The sequence below is a fragment of the Carassius carassius genome, chromosome 33 (assembly GCF_963082965.1).
Source record: "Carassius carassius chromosome 33, fCarCar2.1, whole genome shotgun sequence".
In the NCBI taxonomy this organism is placed as follows: Eukaryota; Metazoa; Chordata; class Actinopteri; order Cypriniformes; family Cyprinidae; genus Carassius; species Carassius carassius.
In genome coordinates, this window is record NC_081787.1 from 13,503,305 (window position 1) to 13,523,279 (window position 19,975).

The 19,975-nt window shown below is 38.7% G+C and overlaps 3 protein-coding genes across 4 annotated transcripts; 2 read left to right on the plus strand and 1 right to left on the minus strand.

The window, feature by feature from the left end:
• Nucleotides 1-734: 734 nt before the first annotated feature.
• LOC132113756 (sideroflexin-5-like) lies at nucleotides 735-11,537 on the plus strand. Of its 2 annotated transcripts, XM_059521729.1 has the most exons (14): nucleotides 790-1,041; nucleotides 3,330-3,398; nucleotides 3,620-3,697; nucleotides 3,765-3,791; nucleotides 3,861-3,915; nucleotides 4,455-4,480; nucleotides 4,674-4,727; nucleotides 4,921-4,977; nucleotides 5,242-5,307; nucleotides 5,561-5,651; nucleotides 5,913-6,028; nucleotides 6,217-6,302; nucleotides 10,888-11,005; nucleotides 11,176-11,537. In XM_059521729.1, the coding sequence occupies exons 1-14, from the start codon at nucleotides 985-987 to the stop codon at nucleotides 11,251-11,253; spliced, it is 978 nt and encodes a 325-aa protein (XP_059377712.1). In that variant the 5' UTR covers nucleotides 790-984; the 3' UTR covers nucleotides 11,254-11,537. The 2 variants fall into 2 exon arrangements, with proteins under 2 accessions (XP_059377713.1, XP_059377712.1); XM_059521730.1 differs by lacking the exons at nucleotides 6,217-6,302; nucleotides 10,888-11,005; nucleotides 11,176-11,537 and having other exon boundaries at nucleotides 735-1,041; nucleotides 5,561-5,665.
• Nucleotides 11,538-12,742: 1,205 nt separating this feature from the next.
• Nucleotides 12,743-15,325, minus strand: LOC132113757 (transmembrane protein 179-like). Its single transcript, XM_059521732.1, has 4 exons — nucleotides 14,922-15,325; nucleotides 14,248-14,385; nucleotides 13,926-14,004; nucleotides 12,743-13,822 (listed from the first exon to the last, which is right to left on the minus strand). The coding sequence occupies exons 1-4, from the start codon at nucleotides 15,242-15,244 to the stop codon at nucleotides 13,613-13,615; spliced, it is 750 nt and encodes a 249-aa protein (XP_059377715.1). The 5' UTR covers nucleotides 15,245-15,325; the 3' UTR covers nucleotides 12,743-13,612.
• An 877-nt stretch (nucleotides 15,326-16,202) lies between these two features.
• LOC132113758 (tetratricopeptide repeat protein 9C-like) lies at nucleotides 16,203-19,888 on the plus strand. Its single transcript, XM_059521733.1, has 4 exons — nucleotides 16,203-16,373; nucleotides 16,809-17,139; nucleotides 18,414-18,596; nucleotides 19,382-19,888. Exons 1-4 carry the CDS (start codon nucleotides 16,362-16,364, stop codon nucleotides 19,516-19,518), a joined length of 663 nt encoding a protein of 220 aa, XP_059377716.1. The 5' UTR covers nucleotides 16,203-16,361; the 3' UTR covers nucleotides 19,519-19,888.
• The last annotated feature ends 87 nt before the right edge of the window (nucleotides 19,889-19,975 follow it).

The following is a 19,975-nucleotide window of genomic DNA, read 5'->3' on the forward strand; positions in this document are numbered from 1 at the left end:
AACAATTACTATAAGGATAAAGGAAACTCCTTTTCAATTTTTGGTTAATTATCTTTGGTGGAACAAACATATTGACACAAAATATTCCCTAAACTTAGTTATGTCCTTCCTATAGGCTTGATTGGCACAGTGTTAAAAGGCTATACTGGTTTAAGAGAAAACAACAGAAAATGTATTTATTTTAAACCAAACTCGCATCACTCAACAACATTTGTTTGTCTGATAAGGTTGTTTTATGATACAATTAATTATGAATTATAAAAACAATCATCAACTAAATATGATTATTCAAGGTAGACTTTTTAAATTATTAAAGATGATATTTTGTAACTGGCTGGTAGATGTTTTATGCTCCTTCAGTGACCTTTTCTATTAAACAATCCTCATGACAATAACCCCATGACGTGGAGTTAATTCATCAGATCTGAACGAACAAATATTTTTTTTGTATTACTTGCAGTGTACAACCACAATCTTATCATAAACTCGGTCTGCCAGGTGGCATAATTTATCATCCAAATCATCTCATGAATGCTTCATATTAGCCTACTTAAGAGATAATATCAATTTCTAATTAATCTGAACATTTCAAGACTTGTATAGTTGTTTTAACAAAAGAAGATTTCCTAATCATTCGTTTGTTTGTTTTTTGACAACAAGATCTAGCTATCTATTTGGTGCAAACCATGGCAATTTTTTTAGATGCTAATTATTTTGCTCAACTTCAAAGTTGTCCGAAGTCAGCAGATTGTTTTAAATATTGTGGAAAACAAATATATAGCTATATACATTTTCAGACTTTAGTAAGTGTAATGGGTGTGGAATGCGCTCTGCGATCTGTTTTGTCTCGAGTTAACAGGAAACTACACTTCCCATGAACCCCTGCGAGCTATTGCTTCACTAGTTTCGTAGCCGAGTTGACTATTCTTACAAATTCCGCCTCATGGAGCTTTTTATTATTTAACATCACTCACCGCTGCTGAGATGGCGGAATCTGCGTCCTGTCCGGTGTTTCAGCTGGGAAAACCGCGTTACGAGCAGGTAAAGAGTTTGCCGCGATGTTGAAGTGCATCTTTGATGGTGGGCGTTGATAAACAATGTGTTTACGTTAGATACTTTAGATACATTTGCTTTGCTTCAGGACTGTACTGCGAAAATCACCAATTTCTCAAGCTTTTTGCGTTGTTATATTAGAAACTCCTAAACCATTAGATGCATGCACAACAGCTTTTCCTTTTATATGCAGGAAATGAGTAGGACAAGATTGCTTTTTTTGTCTGTTTTTTTTAAAGCTGTTGATTTCTCTGGTCACTTTTATTTTTGTATTACGTTGGAGTGATGTCGCGGCACGTTATCAAAGTTCATAATTTTTCTAAAAAGCTGGAAAAACTGCCTCTCCTCCCTGTTTTGTTTATTTCCTAAAACAGATGTGGTCATACATCGGATGGACTAGACTCAGTTTTTCCTTTTGAAATAGGACCATCTTTTGCTGAACGAATGCAAATAATTGTCTCATTATTGTGTTATCAGTGAGATCTCACGCGCTCGTGTCGGTCAAATAAATGACCATCTATTTAAGTCCTGCTGCCTCCATGGAAACACCGCGGTCATCCTGATTAACCCTTTCAGACCCGAATTATGTTCCATGCAATCACAAATATGACCAATTTATTTATACTGTGAGTATACTGTGTATTGTTTTAATAGGTAGTTCTGATGTCCATATTTGGTTCTGAACAACTGGATAATCATGCATGATCTGATAAAAAAAAATGTCACAAAAACTTTAAAAAAAGTGAATACAGAAATGTAGTCGATTTAGGTTGTTTTAGAAGTTATTTTCTATATTAATCGATTTAAAGCTTGAATTCAGTCGTTTTGAATTGATTTCTGAATGCTTAAATGTTCTTTAAAATATATATTTAGTTTTCTTTTAATGTTGTTATGATGTAAGACAAAATTTCACTTAATTTGTAAGAATGGACAAAATTTGTAGATCACGTGTCAGTATAGAGTTCAGCTCAACATTGAGCCCCACTGTCCATTACAGTGTACATTGCATAAAAACTATGTAATAAAAAGTGATATCATGACTGCAGTACTAAATTTGAAAATATTAATTTTTTCAAGTATTCCTCTGAAATGGATACGGTGTCTGAATGGGTTCATATGCACTCTGAAATCAAGTATGTCAGTCATCAGTGTCCTCCTCTGGGTTTGTTAGGGGTGAGTTCAAACTGTTATAGCTAAGCATGATGAATTGTTTGAAATGCGGCGCTGTTAATATAAGAAAACCTTACATTTACTTTGTCTTCAACAGAGGGCAGAATGGTGAGGTATAATCTGCCTTCCCTTTATTAGTCTTGGATGCTCTGAACGCATCCAAATGAAATACTTCAGTGTTCTTTTTGGTGCAATAATGAGTTTCATCTGATTATTATGCCATATGCTGCCCAAATGAGTCTGCTTTGGGTCTACAGGGAATACAACCAAACAAAAGATCACTGCCCCGCTGACAAGTTGGTCCAAGATTTTTCAAAAAAATATATGTGCTAAAAAGTATTTTGCCTGTGTGCATTTGGTCTGTCCCTGTCTTTATCATCAATTTCGTTTGAATCTAAATCTAACTGGTTTATTGCCAAATCCAGCGCATGTGACTAATGCAGACAGTGATCTTTTTTTATTGCTGCTGTTTTTAGGTGTTTTTTTAGGTGCTGTTTTTGCTGCTGTGTTGCATATTCTCTGGGGAGCAGAAGCACATACATAATTAACAAGTCTTCTCCAGCAGACATGTGCTCACATGGCTCTCTGCAACAGCTTTGAAGCAAGTGTGTGTAGCCCAGAAATAACATTATCAGCCGAGTGAAGTCAGATTAGCAGATTTTTCTTGATCTCTTCACCATATATTGTAAGATAAAAGGGATTTCAGCTTTAATTGTTTTTTTTTTTTGCCTTGTACCTGGATAAATAATTTAGATGCAGTTGATTGGAGCTGCATTTTAACATCGTGTTCTTTGCCAAGAAAACCCTTGGCATGCTCGTTGTCTCTCAGAAAAGCGCTTGCATTGCTGCGCTGGGTTCAGAGACGGTGGGAATGTTGATGCAGGCAGTCGTCGCTCCTTTGAGCGCATTCTGCACAACCTGTCAGTGAGTTGTCTTAGCAGGCCTAAAATATTTTAGGCTAAATCTAAACTAAAATCAGAACAGCTCTTGACAATTTAAGGTACAAGACCACAAGTTTTGTGCTGCGAGTAGGTTGTCTTGTTTGCATCTTTTCTTTATCTTAGGTTCTGACTTTGTGAAACTGAAGGAATGTTTTTCTTCCTCAGAGCACATTTCTTGGCAGGTTGAGACATTTCATTGATATCATCGATCCTTCCACTTTGTTTGTGACAGAGGTATGAAATCTTGTAATCTTGTCTGTGTTCTAGTAATTGTATTAAGTTAATCTGAGTTGCATTGTTTTTAACCTACAATGATCTTTCCTTTCTTTTATATACTGTAATTAGGTCGCATCTATAAAGAATGAATGTTCATTCCTATCAACTAATTTACAATTTTGGATGTGCTGAATCCTGTAGTTCTATGTAACCTTTGGATTTCTGTTTTATTTTTATAGAGTCGTTTAAGAGAATGTATCAAACTCCTGGATGATTTCAAGCAAGGGAATCTTCCTCCAGGAATTACAGATCACCAGGTGAAATCTATCTTATGTATAGTACATGTGGTGCAGTGTTTTATAACAATCTGTGTTTTGTGTTCAGCTGTGGGAGGCTCAGAAGGTGAAGCAGGTGAGTCTTGTGGTCATTGTTCTCTGCCACTTTTAAATGATTTACAGTCACCGACTCATCTTCTTTCAGGCCATCATTCACCCCGACACCGGGGAAAAAATCTTCATGCCTTTCCGCATGTCAGGTAAGAGCATAGAGAGGGTTAGGTCTGGACGTATTTAAATAATAGAAAAGAAAAGAATCACCCTGTGTGATTGTAAACAAACTTGACTTTGGTGTCAGTGCAATCATTTTTTGACAGAAATTAACACATATTATTCAGTATACATAAATTTAAATATAAAGATAAACATTCCATTTTTTATCAAATAAATGCAGCTTTGGTCAGCATAAGAGACTTCTTTTTAAAACATTGTAATTATATAGAAAGCCTGATTTCTTTTCTGTTGTTTGTTTAACTGGAATTATGACTGCAGCTTTATATTATAGATGTCATTCTGGATGTGTACACCCAAAAACGGTGATTATTTATCAGCAGTTTTGGTCATGCCGTGAAATTAATAATAGAATTGCACCATACTAGCACTGTTTAAACTTAAAGTAATAAATAGTCAAACAAATGCAAATGAGGTGAGGAGTGCCATAGAGGTGATTTTTACTCTGTCCTGATTTCTGAGTTCTGATTTGTTGTTGCTGTTTCTCTTATCTGGATGCATTTCACAGGATATGTGCCATTTGGAACGCCAATCGTAAGTCTTCTGTTTGCTAATTAAAAAAGATCAAAGTGCCACACAGACAGAGCAAATACAGTATTAGAGAAAGGAAGCCTTGCCAGTCATTATGCATCCAAATCCTCTAAGCATAAGAGGTGTTGAAATCTGTAATAAACCTATAGATAGGTGTAAATTATTAACCAGCGTATTGCTGTATACTCTCTTGCAGGTTGTTGGTCTTCTCCTTCCAAACCAGACTTTGGCCTCTACAGTGTTCTGGCAGGTAAAGTGGCTTGTTCCCATCTTTGTGTGCCTCAGTGCCACAGTGGCTCTTTGTGTGCCTCAGTGCCTAAAGGCTGGCTCTGTCCCATCAGTATCCCAAGATCCAATCAGTCATTATCTGAAAGAGGAATTCAGCAATAATCAACCAATACTTCAAGTGACTGTCAGGCTAATCAAGAATTTCTCTATTACAGTGGCTTAACCAGAGTCACAACGCTTGTGTGAACTACTCCAACCGCAATGCCACAAAGGTACGGTCTGAAAAGTACTTTTAAATCAGGTCAGGTTTTTATGGTTTAACTATTGCAATGCAGCTGCATACGGTCGTTCAGTGAAGCGTTTCTTCTACTCGATTCCATTTGAATGATCATTGTTTTGTCCTGAGGGCCAGACATCTGTTCTGCATCTGACTGTGGTTCACAACCTCAGAGTGTTTTTTCATTGCACAACAGTCTATGCTACATTTGCTGCACCTGGATGTTTATGATTGTTTTTTTCCCCAACATTATTTTTAGCCAACACCAACCTCAAAGTTTATTCAGGGATATATGGGTGCCGTCACCAGTGCTGTTTCTATTGCAGTAAGTCAGTGATGTTCAAGTTTTGTTCAGTTTTGTTTTTTAAATGTAAATGTTTGTCATTGTGTCATGACCTCTAAATAAGCTGTGTATAAATGTTTCCTCCCTTAAAATGTCTGTCTGATATGAAAATTATTTTTTAGAACATTTATTTGTGATTATAAAATGTTTAACAGCCCTTAGGGGTAATAGTGTTCTACTTACATAACATCTTAAGTAATGTTTTACTTAGTAATGTAATATTGTCTTACTGTAGGTGGGACTGAATGTACTTATCGAGAAATCCAGCAAATTTAACCCTGCCACCAGACTGTTCATACAGAGGTTCATCCCGTTCCCTGCTGTAGGTATGTAACTGTAGGTAATGACTCAGTCCCTCACTCTGCATTGTGTGAAGCTCCCCCTGCTGTCAGAATGAAAGCACAACACATTAAAAAGTTTGTAGGCAGTAAGATTTACCGGTAGTCTTAATGTTTTTGAAAGAAGTCTCTTGTGCCTTCAACTGATTTATCTGATCAATGATAAAGTAAATTAGTAATATTATTATATATAATTACGATGAACAAATGACCTCTCACAGAAACTGGATGTCATGTTTTGTTTCTCAGCCAGTGCGAACATCTGTAACGTGGCTCTAATGAGACACAACGAGCTGTCTGAGGGAATAGATGTGCTAGACCGCAACGGGAATGTAGTGGGATCCTCACGGATAGCTGCCAAACATGTACGTACATTTTGTGCTTTAAATGTTTTTTGTTAATTGTTTTATTTTCGAATCAATGCAAGTAAAGCTAGTCATAATTAAAAAAGTCAAAATTGTATTCTTACTAGCCATGTTGTTACGTGAAATTACAAAAGTAATTATTTTCCTTAGGTCATAAGAAGACTAATAGTTTTATTTATTTTTATCAGGCACTGATAGAAACAGCACTAACGCGGGTAGCGCTACCACTGCCGATCTTCGTCCTGCCACCAATCATAATGGCCTTCTTGGAAAAGTATGGAGTTATTTTTGCTTCATTTGCATTTTAAATTGATTTCTGAATTTGAATCATTATTAATTATAATTACTAAGTATTTATTATGTTATAAATATTATTAACATATATATATATATATATATATATATATATTATATGATTAATTATACTTATGAATGAATTATAATTTTACTTGTAATTAATTACATTTACATTTAATCATTTAGCAGACGCTTTTATCCAAAGCGACTTACAAATGAGAACAATAGAAGCAGTCAGGTCAACAAGAGAACAACAACAGTGTACAAGTGCCATGACAAGTCTCAGTTAGTCTAGTATATAACGCATAGCAAGTTTTTTTTTTTTTTTTTTTTTTTTTAATAAAAAGACAAGAAAAGGAAAAGTGCTAGTGTTAGTTGGTTAAGTGCAGGCGAAAAAGATGAGTCTTTAGCTGTTTCTTGAAAATGAGTAAAGACTCAGCTGCACAAATTGAGATTGGGAGGTCATTCCACCAGCTGGGCACAGTCCAGGAAAAGGTCCTTGAGAGTGATTTTGAACTTCTTTGGGATGGTACCACAAGGCGTCGATCACTTGCAGAGCGCAAACTTCTGGAGGGCACATAAGATTTAACCAATGAGTTTAGGTAAGTTGGTGCCGTGCCAGTGGTCGTCTTGTAGGCTAGCATCAGTACCTTGAATTTGATGCGAGCAGCTACTGGTAGCCAGTGTAACCTGATGAGGAGCGGAGTAACGTGAGCTTTTTTTGGCTCATTGAAGACAACCCTCACTGCTGCATTCTGGATCAATTGCAGAGGCTTGACTGTAAATGCAGGAAGGCCCGACAGGAGATCATTACAATAGTCCAGTCTGGAGAGAACAAGAGCTTGGACAAGAAGTTGGGTTGCTTGCTCTGACAGGAAGGGTCTAATCTTCCTAATGTTGTATAAGGCAAACCTGCAGGACCGGGTAGTTGTAGCAATGTGGTCTGTGAAGCTTAACTGATGATCCATCACAACTCCTAGGTTTCTAGCTGTCCTCGAAGGAGTAATGGTTGATGAGCCCAGCTGTATAGAGAAGTTGTGATGAAGCAATGGGTTAACTGGAATCACCAGGAGTTCTGTCTTCGTAAGGTTAAGCTGAAGGTGATGGTCATTCATCCAGCTAGAGATGTCACTCAGACAGGCTGAAATGCGAGCAGCTACCGTCGGGTTATCTGCTTGGAATGATAAGTAGAGTTGGGTGTCATCAGCGTAGCAGTGATAAGAAAAGCCATGCTTCTGAATGACAGATCCTAATGATGTCATGTAGATTGAGAAGAGAAGTGGTCCAAGTAATGAGCCTTGAGGAACCCCAGTAGCAAGGTGGTGTGACTTTGAAACATCACCCCTCCAAGACACACTGAAGGATCTGTCAGAGAGGTAGGACTTAACCCACAGGAGTGCTGTTTCAGAGATGCCCATCTTTCTGAGGGTGGACAGGAGAATCTGGTGATTAACAGTGTCAAAAGCAGCAGAAAGGTCCAGTAAGATGAGTACCGAGGATTTTGAAGCTGCTCTTGCTAGTCGCAGGGCTTCAGTAACCGAGAGCAGAGCAGTCTCAGTTGAGTGGCCACTTTTGAAGCCAGATTGGTTGCTGTCCAGGAGGTTGTTCTGTACAAGGAACATAGAAAACTGGTTGAACACCGCTCGCTCAAGTGTCTTTGCAATGAATGGAAGAAGGGATACCGGTCTGTAGTTTTCAAGAAGCGCTGGATTTAGAGATGGTTTCTTGAGCAGTGGGCTTACCCGAGCCTGCTTGAATGCTGAGGGAAATGTTCCAGAGTGAAGAGAGGAGTTGATAATGTGAGTAAGCGAAGGTATGACTGAAGAAGAGATCGCTTGAAGGAGGTGAGTGGGGATCGGATCAAGTGGACAAGTAGTAGGATGATTGGACAGGAGAAGTTCGGAGACGTCCATCTCTGAGAGTGGGGAGAAGGAGGAGAAAGAGTGTGCATCGGTCATTGTGAAGTTGTCCTCAGTCTGCGGTGTGGAGAATTGGCCGCTGATGGATCTAGTCTTATTTGTGAAGAAATTGTCCGCTGTAAGAGTCGATGGAGGAGGTGGTGGCGGCGGATTAAGAAGAGACGAGAAAGTCTTGAAGAGTGTCCGAGCGTCACAACAGCTGTTAATTTTGTTGTGGTAGTAGGATGTTTTAGCCGTGAAGACATTTGCAGAGAAGGAAGAGAGGAGAGACTGATACACACTGAGGTCTGTAGAGTTTCTTGATTTCTGCTATTTCCTCTCTGCAGCCCTGAGTTTAGAGCGATGTTCACGGAGAACCTCAGACAGCCAGGGGGCAGATGGGGCAGTGCGTGCTGGTCTAGATAACAGTGGGCAAAAGTTGTCCAAGCAAGATGTTAAAGTGGAGCAAAGAGTGTCCGTAGCGCTGTTTGTGTCCAGAGCAGAGAACTGAGAGAGTGCAGGAAGCGAGGATGAAACCACAGAAGATAGGAGAGATGGAGAGAGTGAGCGTAGGTTCCATCGAAAGGTGACCTGCGTTGGAGTGTGAGGCACTTCAGGAGTAAGTGCTAGGTTAGCAGTAATGAGGAAGTGGTCTGAGGTGTGCAGTGGAGCAACTGAAGAGTTGTCCACAGAGCAACAGCGCGTGTAGATGAGGTCCAGTTGGTTGCCTGATTTGTGAGTCGCTGTAGTAGACACTAGCTTGAGATCAAATGAGGCGAGCAGAGTTTTGAAGTCAGCAGCCTGGGGTTTATCTAGGTGGATGTTGAAGTCACCAAGCAGTATCAGAGGAGTACCATCTTCAGGAAAGTTTGATAGCAGCACATCCAACTCCTCCAAGAAGTTTCCCAATTGACCTGGGGGACGATAAATGACCACAAAGTGGATTTTAACAGGGTGGGTTACAGTAATGGCATGTGATTCAAATGAACCAGTACCTGTAGGTGATGGCTGAAGATCAAATTTCCATTCTTTTGATACAAGGAGACCTGTCCCTCCACCCCTCCCAGTGGTACGAGGAGTGTGGGAACAAGTGAAATTAGTGGAGAGGGCTGCAGGGGTGGCAGTATCTTCAGGTTTGATCCAAGTCTCTGTCAGTGCCATGAGGTTGAGACCGGAATGAGTAGCAAGAGAAGAAATGAAGTCTGCTTTGTTAACTGCAGACTGGCAGTTCCAGAGACCAACTGGAATAGAGAGCGTAGTAGTAGAGGTCAGAGGGACAGGCCGTAGGTTTGTCAGACAGGCCTTCATGCGACGTCCATAGCGTGCTCTCCGAGTGTTAGTAGTGATAGTAGAGATCTGAAAGCACATAGTGACTACAAGTGTAAGATATTTGAGAACAAGGTAAACAAAAAGTAACGAAAGAGGAGAAAAGCAATACTCAAGTGCCCTGTCGGTGGAGTCGCGCAGGTAGAGTCGATCGTCTTCACACGAGGGCTCACACGAGGGCTGCGGCGACCGCTGCCGCGGTGAAACTTAGCGCTTTTGTATTAGCCTGATTACCTGTGATTGAAGTCAGCTGGCCACGCCTCACTATTTAGCAGATCGAAACCAGGCAGTCCCGCGATAGGCAAACGCAAAACCAAGCGCCACTTTCAGCACGTATTAACCAGGGTAAGACACACACAATTTAAACCAAAAACTTTCCTAGCAATGACGATCACACACTAGTCTGATGAGAAAACAAGGCAAAACACTCACAAGCTGCTGTCCTTCTCTGTAGCTCGACTGTTTCTTCTGACAAGTGCTTTCTAAACAGCTAATTAAGTACTTTCACTGGCTTTGGCCACGCCTCACTATTTAGCAGATCGAAACCAGGCAGTCCCGCGATAGGCAAACGCAAAACCAAGCGCCACTTTCAGCACGTATTAACCAGGGTAAGACACACACAATTTAAACCAAAAACTTTCCTAGCAATGACGATCACACACTAGTCTGATGAGAAAACAAGGCAAAACATTCACAAGCTGCTTTCCTTCTCTGTAGCTCGACTGTTTCTTCTGACAAGTGCTTTCTAAACAGCTAATTAAGTACTTTCACTGGCTTTGGCCACGCCTCACTATTTAGCAGATCGAAACCAGGCAGTCCCGCGATAGGCAAACGCAAAACCAAACGCCACTTTCAGCACGTATTAACCAGGGTAAGACACACACAATTTAAACCAAAAACTTTCCTAGCAATGACGATCACACACTAGTCTGATGAGAAAACAAGGCAAAACACTCACAAGCTGCTGTCCTTCTCTGTAGCTCGACTGTTTCGTCTGACAAGTGCTTTCTAAACAGCTAATTAAGTACTTTCACTGGCTTTGGCCACGCCTCACTATTTAGCAGATCGAAACCAGGCAGTCCCGCGATAGGTAAACGCAAAACCAAGCGCCACTCTCAGCACGTATTAACCAGGGTAAGACACACACAATTTAAACCAAAAACTTTCCTAGCAATGACGATCACACACTAGTCTGATGAGAAAACAAGGCAAAACACTCACAAGCTGCTGTCCTTCTCTGTAGCTCGACTGTTTCAATTATTTAAATGATAATTCAATTATTGTTAAGTAGCTAAAATATCACAGTCATGTGAGTCAGTTCTCGCTGTCCTGTACCAGGCTTCCTCTGATGCAGGCCCATCGCAGGATGATGCTGCCTGTGCACAGTTTAGTATGTCTGGCCGTCTTTGGTCTGTCCTTGCCGCTGGCGATCAGTCTCTTCCCACAGATGTCAGAGGTACTGCAGCAACACCTGCATCACTGCATCCCCTCTTCCTCTACTGCAAACCATTGCTGCAGCAGTTTTCATTTTGTCTGTCGACCTCTGCCATTAATCTTTTCGTCTGTGTGTGCTTTGAATAATATTTTAGCAGGGAATTGCTTGCTAATCGTTTTTTGCTCTCACAGATCGAGACATCTCACCTTGAGCCGGAAATTGCCATGGCAACGGATTGCAAGGTGCTGACTTACAACAAGGGACTGTGATGAAAGAGAGAAGTTTAATCAGCTGTCTAAGATTGCCAAGGATGTGTAGGATAACAGGTGCAAACAGTATTGAGGAGAAAAGTGTATTCTGAGCAATAGTAACCAGCTAACCTTTTTCTTAACCGCTGAGCCATTCAGAGGCGTCATGCCCATTCAGAGTGATGGGGGCACGTGCTCCCTCAGATTTCTGAGCCAAGTAAATTTTGAATGCAGCTTCCTAAAGACAAAAAATAGGCAAATAATATTTTTTGTATTTGATCAATTTACACCGGTGTGATTAGATCGTTCAGTGCGGCTACATTAAAATCTGCAGTCGTGCTTTGGCTGGCGCTGAGCCAGAGACAGACGCGTTTGTACAGAGCTGCATTATAACCAATCACACACCATTCTGTTGAGCTTATGAATGCAATGGCCAATCGGAGACGTTCAGATGAGTCCTTGCCTGAATGCGGTGTTTTGTTCACTCGCTCGCTGACTTTAATTCCAGAAATAACAAAGTGCAGATGTGAGAACAAGATATTCATTTCACAGTGTTAAATGCTTCCGTGATTTAAATGGGAGTTTTTGAGAGTGCCTGAACTCTGGCTAGACTGAATGAAAATGTTCTTTGATCATTTAAATGCTCTTTGGTCTCTGTAAAATAAATGTTATAATTAACAACGTTGTTCTTATATTCACATTAAATACAAAGTGAGTCGTATTAAAAATATTTTAAGGCATGACACCCATATCTGGGACTTAAGTAAAAAGACAGGTTTTTATGGGTAGTTAATAGATTGAAGTTCTACTTTGCATTAGTCTACTTTGCCCATCACAAATTATAGATCAAATAACAAACTATAAAGGTGAAAAAAAAAAAAAATTAACTTGTGCGTGCCCCCTCAAAAATCATGAGTGCATGACGCCACTGGAGCCATTTATCAGTTTTACAGAACTGTTTATAAAGTAATAATTACTGTATTTACCATTTTACTGACAACTATGACAGGGAGGAAACATGGCCTTATATTAAACGATTTTTTTATATTAATAAATAGTATATTCATGTTGATCAAACAAATTATGAATAATGAATAGTTGGTGCTGCTTTAAATTTTTAATTATTGTATTATATGAATGCACTTTAATGAAAATTTAATTGCAGTTAACTTTATGTTTAGTTGCATGTCACACTTACTTTCCAAATCCCTGAAAAAAAAATTGTTTTATGTGTATTAACATTTAAAAACTATTTCTACTGCAATATGGACACACAAATATATGTTTGAAAATGTTACTATTTTTTTTTAGTCAAATGTGTTTTGTTTAAACTGATTATTTTTTGATGGTGTGGTATTAACATTTAATTAATTTAATAACATCATTTTGGTATATTTTCTTTTGTTTGCTCGGTTTGCTTTTACCATGAGTTTACCATTTAAGTTTGAACATTTTATTTTAGTAATTATTTTGCTTAAAATTTCACCAACTTAATATCAAAACATCAAAGCATGTTCTATTACCTTTACTCAAGTGAAAAGAGTTTATAAATTGGACATAATGGATAAAAACAGCAGTATATAACACAAGCATCATCACATTTCCAAGCCATAAATGAACATTTCTCTCTCATCTCTCTCCTGCTTCTTATTCAACTGTTTGTGTTTCACAACAATCCTCCAGGTCAAAGGTTAAGGATTCAATACAGATTAGCCACATTCCACATCATGTTTTTCCAACTTGTCTTTGGCTCTGAATTTCTATCACATAAATGAAGCAATGCAATATCCAGCAAAAGTAGATTTTGAACCAGGAGCCTGCATCAACACAAACAGCTTCATATTAAAAACATTCATCAGATTAGAAAGAGATTGTCTGGTTTGAGTGACACCATTCAGTATGCAAAAAGTCACGCTGTACGAGTATACATTCACAGCACATACAACGGGCTAGTCTTTCCTTACCATTGACTTAAAATTCACATTATATGGCTAAACATAAAGTTAGATGATATCTTGCATATGCAAGAGCAATGCATTAATAGTGCAATATATTTTATATATTAGAATCCTCTGACATTTGTTATGGAAAAGTTGTAAATGGGTCCACACAAAACATTTTACCTCAACGTAAGCACTAAGCTACATGAAAAAACTTCTCAACAAATGCATTAAAAAAAGTAACAAATAGATAAAACCCAGGCTAATTCTGATTACTGAGAATATTCTTTGTGTAACATGCATGAGACTTGTGTTGTTTGTTTGTTTTTAGATTAGAAGTTAATTCCATTTTACGCTAATCTTGTCCTGTCTTCTTGCTCCTTCTTGCAAATCAATAAAACTGGCCTTAGATTAACCTCAAAGTGCAACTTCTGTGAACACTAAATAAAAACACTGGGAGTGTTTGAGGGGTGCGAGTGTGGATGTGGATGAATGGGACAATCCACTTGAGTTTGGCCCAGGAGGAGCTCCTTCTCCCTGGATAAACACGGTCTGCTAATCTGAATCTGCTGACTGTGAGAATGATACAGCCTCAGGAAGGACAGAATGGAGTGAGCCAACCACAGAACTGTTACACACCACAGAGAGATCTGCAAAGAGAGACACAATTTTACCATGTAAAATATGAATGTTTTGTTGAACTGAGCCACATATTTCAAAACGAAAAACAAATTACTTCAGTTGCTCCTTTACCTGCGCACAATTGAGCTCAGAGTAGAAAGAGGATGTCTCAACATCCAGATAAAGAGGAACAGACTGTGACTCAGCACAACTGCAGAGACAGAGAATCATTAAATACATCACTGTCTTACAACATTATGTAGTTATTTCATTCGTTCCTAAAACATGTGCATTCAACAGTATGCATTGTATTTTTTAAATATGACTTCAGCATGCATTTTATGTTTTAGATCATAATCAATATTACTCAAGTCTCTAAAGCTGCGATATGTATTGTGAAAAGTGCTACACAAACAATCTTCACACCAGCTTATAGATTTAAAGCTGTGTGTACCTGTAGGATCTGGTGTTGTGGTCTGTTACAGTGTTGCACCAGGACACCAGGCCCAGGGTGAGAGTAACGCTGGCCCCTCCAGAGAGGAAGAACACACACAGACTCAGCAGCAGCGTGAGGAAGGCAGAGAACAGCGTGCTGCAGGAAAATTAAAACCAATGGATGACACAATTTAGTTTTTTTTTATACAGATAAGGTTGGACTTTCTATAAAACTTTTATTTAAATATTACTTAATATACACAAAAATTAAAAGCATATTTATCTCTCACTATATATATAATTAATATAATATCTAAGTATTAAAAAGACAATTTATTAAATAATATATTTCAAATATATACAGAATAATGCATAATTATATATTGTACTTATAATTGTTTTACATCATTTAATCATTATAACATTTTGTATTGAACTATTATAAAATCTTTAGGTCAATTTCTTTGATATACTCCAATATTAAATAGCATTAAGTTGAATATATATATATATATATATATAATTATTTAATATTATTTTAATTTTAGTTTATATTATTTTTATAAGTTTGATTTAATTTTATTAATTCATAAAATATGCCATTACTAGTTTCTGCAGTTACACAGATAAGAAATTGTACCATTAACGAATGTAGCATTCAAATGATTTAGTTGTCACATTAGTGATACTCACTCGTCATGTCGCCGGTGGAGGTAGAACAGACTCCTCCAGCCCTGAACGGCTCCGTACAACACGGTGAACACACCGACAAATGTGGCGAACTGGCACGCCGCTAATGGACCCCATTGTTGCACCACCAAATGAGTGACCGTTCTGGGCTCTTCCTGACCCACCGTGAAGTTCTCCGTCCTCCAGAAGCCTTGACTAAACAGCGCGCACCTTCCCTTGAAAGCGGATCCGTTTAAAGCGAGCGGCACGACCACCAGGAGTCCCGCTATGACGGACAGGGTGTGGGCGGCACAGTGAGCCAGCAGCAGCCGCCGGTCCAGCTCCATGGACTCGAAGATCAGTTTCAGCCTGTGGTGGAGGCGCGTAACCTAACGGTTCCTGTTGGAATCTCGACGTTTGTTTTCGACAGAGTATATATACTAAGTGGAATTTTACCTGAGTTTGTGTCGGGACTCCTCCTCCTGCGGCGGGACGATGTTACACAACGGTTCGGCTCTGCTCTGCTCTGTGACGCACTCTCACACGATTGACGAAACGCGCAACTATAACAGAGATCCAACATAAACTGGTTTTATAAAAAAAAAAAAAAATTATCAAATATGCGTGTAACTGATTTAAATATTTAATTGACATTTGATCAAAAATGTCAGTAAAAGTGGGTGTTTTCCATGTTAAAAGCAGAGCCACGCCCCATTAAAACGTAACTCGGTCAGTGGATCAGCGCTGCATTGGCTGAAAATGGGTCAACCATCATGTCTCTAAAACAAACCTTATCCTGGTTGTTGTTAACTGCGTTACCCACTTTGCAATCACCAAAAATGCAACAGATATTTTATACCCACCAGCTTTTAAAATAAATAAAAAGAAAAGCTGACGTTTGATACATCAAATTTGAAGGCCAGGTAGAAAGGCATATCGGATTTTTTGTATTGTTTGGGACATTTTTCCAACTTTTAAAATTATACTCAATAACATCTCTTTATTTAACTAATAAAAAATGTGACAGACTTCTGAAACAATATAAGAAATGCTATAGCCAGCTATTTATGAGGAATAACATTTCTGTACTTGTCAGTGTTTTCCATTTTAATTTATTTGTTTATTCATTAAATTATGCTTATATAAATCTATTTCACATTGTTCATACATAATTTTAATTTAATACTTAATTTGTATATATACATATATTCGTGTGGTTTCTTTGTTGTTTTTGTGTGTTGTGTGTGTGTGTGTGTGTGTGTGTGTCCTTGTTTGTTACATGTGAAGTATTTGTTTTGTTGCGCTATTAGGGTTCCTCCGGTAGGGGGGAGTGTCGCCACATGCCACGCTGACACCATAGAAACCACGAAGAAGAGTGTCAAAGATTTGTTTCTTTAGCGTCCCAACAATATTTTCTTCACTAAACTGGCTCCTAAGCAACCATTTTAAAACCTTTAAAACGCAATGGACGAAAAGGTAAAAAAATATATATACTTGGCTGGTTGTTTCCTTTTATAAGTGATAAAAGCTAGGCGAAGCTGCTTGCATGCTGTGCTGGGCGCAGTTCAAAACCGTTGAAATTATGTTTTGGAATTATTTATTAGTAACCGTTTAAAGTGGCATGGATGAAGATGAAAGTGATCAGTGTCCTGTTGGGAAAACCAGCCTCAGTTGTATTCCTGGTCTTAGTTTGTCTCCCAGTCTGGTTGAGATGGTCTGAGGGGTCGTACTGGAAGACCAGATACACTGGTTTGGCATTACCAGGATGGGAGACCTTTCTACATCTTCTAAAACCAGCATATAATGAATTGACATACTGGTCTCCTCGTGCAGAAGCTGTGGCTACATTAAGAGTTAATAGTGCTGTAGTTTTGTGTTGTCAACTCTTGTGGCATTGGTTATGTGTGGCAGGTTTTCGATCCTACTGCAAGGGAGGATGGATCAGAGGCAGAGGCCGATGCATCGCCATGTTTGGGAGACACTGGAGGATCATCTGGTTCCCGTTTGGAGTCGCAGCTCCAGGAGGCCATTCGGTTAAAGATGGAGGGGAATGCATTCTACCGGGAGAAAAATGTGCGCACTGCTGTCGGACGTTATCATCGTGCTTTGCTCGTTCTCCGTGGCCTTGACACTGAGGTGAACTCTGCCCTGCAAGGGTTTGTGCCTCAGGTGCCTAAACTGAGCCAGGACCAGGAGGACCTGCTGAGGAGCACTCAAGTAGACTGCTATAACAATTTAGCAGGTGTGTATTCCTTCCAAACAAGGTACTTTGGCCGTGTGAGGTAGTAATGCTTTGGTACTGAATTGCACAACATTAACATGTAATCATTTTATCCAAAGCTACTTTCTGTGCATTTATAAGCATGTTTTTCTAAATAGTTTTTTTACAGGGCAGGCTAGGCTAGGTATGGTCATGCATTATCAGTTATTCTCCAGTAGCAGTATTAACATTAAGAGACATGGCATCTGATGTACGGAAGACGTTGACACATGCCACTATGCTCAGTGGCACATCCAGTGACACTTCTGGTTTTCACTGTGTCGATGGATTGTGTCAGTGTCAATACCGCATTAACAGTCACATCTGTTACTGTAAACTTTGATTTTGGTTCTGTCACAGTGCATGCAGCATCATTCATACATTGGCCAGCGCAATCTCTCATCTGTGGCTTTAATATTAAAAACTTTTTTTTTATAGAATTAAATAAAAAGATATATAAAAAGTATGGGTCATTATACTTGGCCACACTTCACTTTCATTTCCTATTGGTTTGAAACCTCCATTTCTGTCTATCTCAGCATAGGTGTCCATCTATTTCTCCATCATCTAACCCCCACAACTAGGATCCTGTTATTTGCTTTCACACTTTGCTGGCACCTCATCATATTGACCACATTAAAAATTTTACCATTGCAAATTAATCATAATAAGAAATGGGGAACAAAATCGTGTGAACTTTGTCCTTGATCTCATGATAACCCATAACAGGAGAGATCTTGCTTTATCATTAACCTTCTACCATTCAACACTTTATACTTGTATTCAGCGAGGACTCAAAAGTGACAGTAAGGCATTTATATAATCTTTCAAAAGATTTCCATTTCAAATACTGTTCTTTTGAACTTTCTACTCATCAAATATTCCTCAGAAAAATACATCACACTTTTATACAAAAATAAGCAGCACAACTGTTTTCACCATTAATGATGATAAGAAATGTTTCTTGAGCAGCAAACCGCCATATTAGACAATGTGACAATGAAGACTGAAGTAATGACTGCTGAAAATTTTGCCTTCACAGGAATAAATATCCTTTCAAAATGTATTTGAAATGTTAATAGTATTTTGCAATATTTCAGTTTTTTTCCGTATTTTGGACCAAATAAATTCACACTCTATGTGTGCATAAGAGACTTCTTTCAAAAATCTTACTGACCGCAAAGTTTTGAATGGTAGTGTTTATAAATCTTATCTGGGAAAGCATTCTCCTCTTAACATATTTCTGTGTTTCACAGCATGTTTGCTACAGCGACAGGTGGTGGACTATGCCCGTGTTTTAGAGTACAGTCTGAAAGTGCTCAGATGGAGGTCAGCTGACATTAAGGCCCTCTACAGAGCTGGAGTGGCCTCATTACAGCTGGGTGATGCTCAGACTGCTCGACATTACCTCATACAGGCCAGCAGGGGAAAACCTAATGGTAAAAAACAAACCACATCCCACCTTTCTTGCATATATCATCTTTTGCCAACCTGCACCAGAGCTCTCCTCGGGGTATCCAAGTTGAGTTTAGGGGAACTAATTGATTTTGTTGAATTCAGTTTGACAAATTTTCATTATTATGATATAAACTAATGTCTAACTGAGAAAAAATCCTGTATAAGCATGGTTAAATGCCACACAGAATCAGGGAAAATTCAAAGCATGATTAAAAGGTTTGAAATTGTGCAATGATATTCACAATGCAATCTTATTATTTGATATAACACTACTTGCTTAAAAAGCCAAACACAGGGTTACCAATAAAAATATCTGGGCTGATATTTTGATAAGTTAATAACCAAACTTTCCACCGAACTTTAATTTTTTCAAGCTTATTTTTGTTTAAAAGGCTTTTCTGTTGCCTCGTCATATTAAATGAACTGTACGTGTGCATACATTTAAATGTGGTGTCAGAAAGCATGTGACATAGAAAAAGTCCTGAGATAAAGGTTGGGAACTACTGGTCTAATAAATAGTATTATATTATTCTGCCAGGGCTACAATTTTCTCAAGGGAATACAGCATGGGTGCCTATTACGTAATGCAGCATGTTTATTTTATTAAATTTTGCAGATGCATCCATTTTCTTAAGAATTATTAAGATCAAAAACCCCTACTCTGCAGCCTTCAGTTGAACTACTGTTTCATATCTGCATTCAAAGTCTATGTCAGTGATTTGACTGGATATGAGACACTGATATATTCCTGTTCTCCATTTCTCAGATCCTGATGTAAAGAAACAGCTGCAGCGAGTGGAGGAGAGACTCAGCCAAGACTACCAGAAAGAGAAGGCACTGTACAAAGGCATGTTCAGCAAGCAGAAACAGGGGGAGGACCAGTTAACAGAGGAGAAGACCTAGAAATCGGTCCAAACAGACAGATACATGACTCAGCAGGAACATACATCGTTAAATTAAGCTTGAGCTGACAGCAACACGAAGAAAGTGGGATGTTTTGCTTCAAGGCATGGCTAATTTGCTACATATGGCATTTACTGGTGTTGAAGGGCCAGTAGCAGGACTGAATGCGTGGCTGAAATCTGGTGCAACATGGCAGCTTGTGCAAGAATTTTAATGCACTTAAAATGCATTGTATTCTGGTATTGTATAGTCAACATACTGTCTAGCTGCTTCTGTTTTGCATTCGTTTTCTTCCAGCTGTGGGTCTGTATTTTTTTTGTGTGTTCTCTTGCTTTTTGTTTGTTCATCCTAATAAATATTTTTGAAAGAACTCTATGCATAATTTATTTGCCATTTGAGTGTTCAAAAGCTATTATTAATGGATTATGCTAATGTGATTATGGAAATGCTGTAATAA

Coding starts and splice junctions, on each gene's coding strand:
- LOC132113758 (XM_059521733.1), top strand. Junction 17,140..18,413: donor CTGCTATAACAATTTAGCAG/GTGTGTATTCCT, acceptor TGTGTTTCACAG/CATGTTTGCTACAGCGACAG. Junction 18,597..19,381: donor CAGCAGGGGAAAACCTAATG/GTAAAAAACAAA, acceptor TCCATTTCTCAG/ATCCTGATGTAAAGAAACAG.
- LOC132113757 (XM_059521732.1), bottom strand. CDS start 15,244: ATGGAGCTGGACCGGCGGCTGCTGCTGGCTCACTGTGCCGCCCACACC. Junction 14,386..14,921: donor CTCCACCGGCGACATGACGA/GTGAGTATCACT, acceptor ATTTTCCTGCAG/CACGCTGTTCTCTGCCTTCC. Junction 13,823..13,925: donor CTGAGCTCAATTGTGCGCAG/GTAAAGGAGCAA, acceptor CTCTCTTTGCAG/ATCTCTCTGTGGTGTGTAAC.
- LOC132113756 (XM_059521729.1), top strand. CDS start 985: ATGGCGGAATCTGCGTCCTGTCCGGTGTTTCAGCTGGGAAAACCGCGT. Junction 5,308..5,560: donor CCAGTGCTGTTTCTATTGCA/GTAAGTCAGTGA, acceptor GTCTTACTGTAG/GTGGGACTGAATGTACTTAT. Junction 5,652..5,912: donor CATCCCGTTCCCTGCTGTAG/GTATGTAACTGT, acceptor TTTGTTTCTCAG/CCAGTGCGAACATCTGTAAC.